Below are 5943 nucleotides of genomic sequence, written 5' to 3' on the forward strand. Positions count from 1 at the left end.
AGGTAATCTACTTCTGTAAAGATTCGACCTCAGAAACCCAAGGAGGGGTCGCTATCAGTCGAATGTCCACCATGGCAGTGAATTTGGTGGTAGTAGTTGTTGTTGGCACATAACAACAACAACATACGCAATTCACCAACAGCAACCACCAGATCACCGTCGGTGGCGCGCTGCACCTGTCCTGCCTTCATCCGGCCGCCAGGTGGCGATGGCAAGAAAGTCCTTTGAAGCCGTCCATCTCTATGATCCTCCTAGGTGTCCTGCGCAACCAGGAAGCCATGCTGACGGAGAAGGAGTGCTTCCGGGTAGGAGCGAGGTGACCCCCGGCTGCAGTGGGAACTACAGTGGCAGCCACCATGGGGGCGCATCTGTCCCGGCGATATCTGGGAGATAGCTCCAAGGAGCCCGACCCCCTACGAATGCCCACCTTCCCGCCCGACTACGGCTTCCCCGAGCGCAAGGAGCGTGGTGAGGCCCAATGCGCAGGCGCGGCAGGCGGGCATGGGGTGTGCGCGCCGGACACCCAGAACCTCGGGGTCCACAGAGCTGGAGTCGAGCCTCACGCGCTTGTCTCTGGGCTCAGTCTTGGCCTTGACCAGGAGTAGCCCAGAGGCGGCACTGTCTGTGCCTCAGTGGCGAATGCCAGGCAGAGGGCACAGCTTGCGCAAAGGCCCGGGGACAAAAGAGAATTGTGATTTTGGGGGAGTGGAAGACATAGGGGTATCACAGAAGGAACGTGGTCACTGTGTCACGGCTGTTTTTAGGTATGCATGAGGGACCACAACCGTACATACTGTGGTGCACGTTGCTTTTTTATGACGGTATCACAACACTGGACCGTGTCCCAAATTGGGCACTGTGAGTACAGCAAGGTGCTGTAGGCACGCAGGCTGTCTTCAGGGAACTTACATCCTAGTGGGGCAGATAGTGGAAGCAGGCAGATTTGGGGGGAGGAAACTGAGGGTACCAAGGAAGCCTTCCAGGGGGTAGTGGCTGAAAGTGGAGACTGGTAGCGAATTAATAGTTGACCAGGCAGGGAGGACTATAAGGAGAGAGCAGAACAATGTTTCTAAACAGGGGAGGGACACGGTCAGATTTGCTTTGCCAAAAGGTTGCACTGGCCGCTGAGTGGACAGTGACGGGAAGCGAGGAGACCATCTGGGCCACCTGCCCCCCATTGCGCATCACACCCCGCCTTACCCACAGCCAGCTTTGCAAACACCCACGAGCCCTGCTTCTCTCTGTTGCTGGGCTAAACCATAACCCTGGTTAACCCTCTCTCTCCCCCTCCTTGACTCCTGCCCTTGTGCAGCTGACTGACGGGAGAAAAACACCCAGCCTCACTAGTCTCTTCGAGCCGCCTGGCCGTCCTGGTTGTTGGCTCTCCCTCTCTGCATTCTAGATGGCTGGCCACCTCCCTCCTCAGATTCAGCACCTCCTTCGTCCCCCTCTCAGCCCTTGACTTTATATTTTAAAAAATATATAACAAAATAGAGACAGCCACAAAAGAGCTTTCATGGGCTCCCTGTGCACCCTCAGACTCCACACACCCCCCTCCTCTCACTCTGGCCCAACTGCCCCTGCTAAGCTTTACCCCTTGAGCCCTGAATCCCGTCCTCACATCTACCCAAAGGTGCTGCTCCTTCATTCTCTCTGTCTTGCACCATCAGTCTCCCCATCACTGTGCAGGTAGCACTATTTCTACCGTTCTGAAATGCCCTCCTGGCTCCTTTCTTGCCTTCTTCTCACGGCTGCTTTTACGTGTACACAAGGGGGCCCAGCCGCACATGCTGTTCTGCGCGATGCTTTTTTAATATAATTATCACATCGAGTGCCAACCCTGGACCAGGTCGCAAGCTGAGCGCCGCGGCCACAGCAGAGGCACAGACTGTGTCTTCAGGGAGCTCACCGGACAGTGAGTGGTGTGGAGCGGACAGTGGAACCAGGCAGATTGTGGGGGAGGAGCCTGGGGGGTCCCAGGGAAGGCTTCCAGTGACTGCCCCCTTTCTCACCTTCCTCAGGCACTGCCAATGCTACTTGCCTCCTGGGAGCCCCTGCTCACTGGCTCCCAGGACCCCAAACTCCCCTGGCTCTCCACCTACCCCACCAGCAGCTCCTTCGCTGATTGTTATCTCCCTTGTAAAGTGTTGCGGGGTGCCTCAGGGCACAGACCTCTCTCTCCAGTCTCCCCATACTCCCACTGTCATGCAGTCTGCCGTCCCCTGGTGTCACCTGCCTTCTGCATGTTGACGTTCCCAGGTTATAACTCCAGCCAGGTCTCACCCCGAACTCCACGTTCGGGAACTCACTGCCTGCTGCACATCTCCTCGTGATGTTAACACGAATCTCACATTTATCGGGACCACACAGAGCTCCTGCTCTTCCCCCTACGCCTGCCCCTCCCTCCATCTTCTTGTTCTGGGAGCTGCCGGTTCTTCAGGTGCTCAGACCAGAAACCCCGGAGGCATCCCCTCGGCCCCTCTCTTCTCAATGCTTGTTCTTCCCGAACACCCTTTGCCAGATGTCCTGTAGCCCCCTCGCCTTCTAAGATACCATCTTCCCAGGACCCCTCCATCTAAAACTGAGTCGTCTCCCGACACCCCTTGTCACTCTCGCTGACTTATTTCCTCTCCAAGACGCACCACCCTCGGAAACTCTGCCACATTCTGCACCCTCTGTTGGTGTCTCCGTCCCCCCATAATGCCCACCTCACAAGGGTGAGAACGCGCGTGTGTGCGCGCGCGCATGTCCTGCCCACATACTAGGTGTGCAGTGAACCCTTGTGGCTGACTGACTGAGTTTGACACGAGAGCACCAGGTGTGGGCAGCAGGTGGATACACAACGGCTTGGGAGGGATGGAGTCCGGGCTCTTCAGAGATGTCGTGGCGATGGAAGCCATTAATCAGAACAAGCAGGGGCTCTCAGGACAAGCCCCAGGCCACCAGCGCTGAATGCTGGTGCAAGAGCAGGGAGGGTGGGGTGCGGGGGAGCCGACGGGACATAGCGTTTGGAGGTGGCTGAGATGTGAGGTCCTGAGGTCTCAGGGTCCTAGTAAGAGCTGTGATTTGACGGCGGTGGGCGGGAGATGAGTCCCCTTTGTTTCCAGAGAGCTGGAGCTAAGTCAGCAAGGAGGAACTGCAGCGGGGACTTGGGCGAGTTCAGATGCTCATGGGGAGGAGCCAGGACCAAGGAAAAGGATGGAAGTTTGGGAGGTCGAAGGAGGAGGGTCCTCCTGCCTCTTCCCCTCAGGGGGCATCAGCAGTGAGCCAGAGGCTGAGAGTGAGGTGACGGGCAGATGGCCCCAGTGGCTTCCAGCAGCAGGTGGTTTTGTCCTGGGCGGGACTCGCGGGGTAGGGGGGTCACCGGGGCCAACAGCACTGTCAGCCCTCTGAGGCCCTTTAGTTGATTAGCTCAGTTACCATGGACGATAAATGAGAGATAGGAAATGACGTCGCCAAGACCACGCAGCCGGCTTGCCTGGCCCCACGCTGCAACGTGCAGGCAGAAGGGATGGTGGGGGGGCCGTGGGGGAGCGGAGGCTGGGCGAGAAAGCGGAGTTCCTGCCTTATGTCTGCGCACGGTGTGGCTTCTCAGAGTGACCGGGACAGTGGGTGTCCCTGAGGAAGGGGAGGGGAAAATTCGACCCGGGGAGAGAGCAGCCCTTCTCCCACCTGGGTCGTCTCTGCTGATTAGGAAAAGGGCCGCTTCCTCCCTACACTTCCATCTATCAGAGAATGCCCCAAGACATGGCTCCCTGGGGGCCCCGGCATAGAGTGGGGGGACCAGGACAGGGTGCTGGGCAGGAGAGTGCCTGCTTAGCCCACCCTTTGCCCACTGCTGCAGAGATGGTGGCCACGCAGCAGCAGATGAATGACGCCCAGCTGGTGGTGAAGCAGCGGGACTACTGCGCCCACTACCTCATCCAGCTACTCAAGTGCAAACGCGACAGCTTCCCCAACTTCTTGGCCTGCAAGCACGAACAGCACGACTGGGACTACTGCGAGCACCTGGAGTGAGCCCCGCCCCACCGGCACCCACTCCCCACCCCAGAGCCCAGGCCAAGTGATGATCCGACCCCACCCCCATCAGCGCCCCTGCCCCAGCCAGCAGCGGGGAGTGCACCCACTCTGACCCTACCGTGCAGCAGGATGCAGCTCCAGAGGGCAGAGGGCCCAGGACTCACTGGGTGGGGCTGAGGAAGAGTCTGGAGGTGCAGGTGGCCCTGCCCTGGCCGCCAGAGGAGTTCCCACCTCACTGCTCACCTCACCTCCACGGGGAGGCCCTCAGCCAGCGCCTTCTTGGGAGGGTGCCTGGCCTGCAGGTGTGGGCAGAGCTCAGGCTTAGAGCACAGGGTCCAGGCTCCAGGAGGCCTCTGTCCTGGAGCACGAGCTTCTATCCCATCCACTTCCCAGGGCGCGGCACGGGTGTACTGAGGGCAGGGAGCCTGACGCCTTCTCTTTGCCCCCAGCTACGTGAGCCGCATGAAGGAGTATGAGCGGGAACGCCGTCTGCTCCAGCGGAAAAAGCGACGGGAAAAGAGGGAGGCGGACTCAGCCAGGGGCCACGGGCCCGGTGAGGTGGCCCCCGAGGTGGCCCTGTAGGGACCTGCTGCCACCCTGCGGACCAGTCAAAGAAATAAAAGCCTCCAGTTCCTCAATCCTAGCCCTGCCTCTGACTATGTGGTCGGGAAGGTGAGAAGGGTAATGTTGCACAGCTGGGACCCCAAACCCCCAAAGAAACACACACAACCTGGGTCCAGCTGGCAGGCAGGTTTTATTTCAAGTGCTGGAAGACTGTGACCCCCACACCTCCCCCAGAGTAACAATGAGGTTGGAGCACAGGAGCCTAGCTGGGGCCCTGGCCAGGGGTGAGCAGGCAGACGGCAGGGCCAGCAGCTCAGAGCAGGAAGGGGACAATGGGCGAGCGCAGGGGCGGGTAGTCGCGGAACTCCTTCAGGTAGCTTCGGTGCTTGCCCTTGGCCCAGATGGTCATCTGGATGAAGCCCACCAGGGAGAAGAGCGCCACTGCAGGGCAGGGCAGGGGCGTCAGGGACCGAGGTGGGGGCGGTGAGGGGGCAGCGAGCAGACAGGTGGCTGGGGTGCTGCAGGGGGAGGAAACCTGGCTCACCTGGAAGACACTGTGTCATGATGGTGAAGCCAATCCAAGACCCGACCTGTGGGCAGGGCAGGCAGGGAGGGTGGCTATAAGCAGGCCCACCCTCTGGGCAGAATGAGACACAGTGGGTTGCCTGTGTGCCCCACAAACACTCATCAAATGTTAAATCCACGCCAGCCTCAAAGAAGCCAGCTTTTCCCTTTCAAGATGCTCATAGCTCAAGGTACAGAACTAGGTACCCCTGTAAGCCCTGTGGGGGACAGGGAGAACCCTCACCTCATAGGTGTAGTTGGGACAAGACACCAGCAGGAAGAGCCACGTGAAGGGGTTCTTAGTGGGAAATGGGATCTTCCTCGTCTTGGACCCTGGCAGGAAGGATCAGGAGGAGTGAGTCTGCCGACCCGACCCGCCACCCCCGACCTGCCAGCCCACGGCAATACCCACCTGCCGGCCGCAGGTTCCGCAGGGCCATGTGGATGGAGAAGTTGCCGAGCTGGCAGATCTGTGGGAGGGGCAGGGGCAGACTCAGGTCCCCCCCGTCGGAGCCTCCCAGGCGCCTCTCCCCTTCCCCACCCCAGCCTCCTTACCACGAAGATGGCAAGCGCCAGCTTCACCTGCTGAGCTCCATAGGCTGCAGAGGAAGCAGGGGGGCAGCCGTGAGGAGCAGAGCCGGGTCGGGGAAGGCGGGTGGGAGGGGTCGGAGGCCACTTACTGGGGGGAGTGTAGAGAGGGTGGTTGATGTAATAGGCCATCCAGGCAGCGAAGCCCCAGTAGTACGTGCAGTTCTGAAAGGCCCCTTTGTTTCCAGAGAGCTGGAGCTAAGTCAG

At 59.8% G+C, this 5943-nt stretch overlaps 2 protein-coding genes across 2 annotated transcripts in view; one reads left to right on the forward strand and one right to left on the reverse strand.

Annotated features, from left to right (window-relative positions):
• The first annotated feature begins 356 nt into the window (after positions 1–356).
• On the forward strand, positions 357–4602 carry NDUFB7 (NADH:ubiquinone oxidoreductase subunit B7). Its single transcript, XM_007954352.1, has 3 exons — positions 357–468; positions 3845–4013; positions 4470–4602. The coding sequence occupies exons 1-3, from the start codon at positions 357–359 to the stop codon at positions 4600–4602; spliced, it is 414 nt and encodes a 137-aa protein (XP_007952543.1).
• A 295-nt stretch (positions 4603–4897) lies between these two features.
• The window catches only part of TECR (trans-2,3-enoyl-CoA reductase), a 5535-nt gene continuing 4489 nt past the window's right edge, over positions 4898–5943 (reverse strand). The window contains exons 8-13 of the mRNA XM_007954422.1: positions 5829–5901; positions 5704–5747; positions 5561–5618; positions 5393–5481; positions 5129–5174; positions 4898–5025 (exon numbers count right to left, since the gene is read on the reverse strand). Of these exons, the coding sequence (XP_007952613.1) occupies positions 4898–5025; positions 5129–5174; positions 5393–5481; positions 5561–5618; positions 5704–5747; positions 5829–5901 (438 nt within the window). The remainder of the gene's footprint in view (positions 5026–5128; positions 5175–5392; positions 5482–5560; positions 5619–5703; positions 5748–5828; positions 5902–5943) is intronic.

Source organism: Orycteropus afer, unplaced genomic scaffold (assembly GCF_000298275.1).
Source record: "Orycteropus afer afer isolate SDZICR_OR568_19922 unplaced genomic scaffold, OryAfe1.0 scaffold00460, whole genome shotgun sequence".
Classification (NCBI taxonomy): domain Eukaryota; kingdom Metazoa; phylum Chordata; class Mammalia; order Tubulidentata; family Orycteropodidae; genus Orycteropus; species Orycteropus afer.

Coding starts and splice junctions, on each gene's coding strand:
- NDUFB7 (XM_007954352.1), top strand. CDS start 357: ATGGGGGCGCATCTGTCCCGGCGATATCTGGGAGATAGCTCCAAGGAG. Junction 469..3,844: donor CCCCGAGCGCAAGGAGCGTG/GTGAGGCCCAAT, acceptor CCACTGCTGCAG/AGATGGTGGCCACGCAGCAG. Junction 4,014..4,469: donor GACTACTGCGAGCACCTGGA/GTGAGCCCCGCC, acceptor CTTTGCCCCCAG/CTACGTGAGCCGCATGAAGG.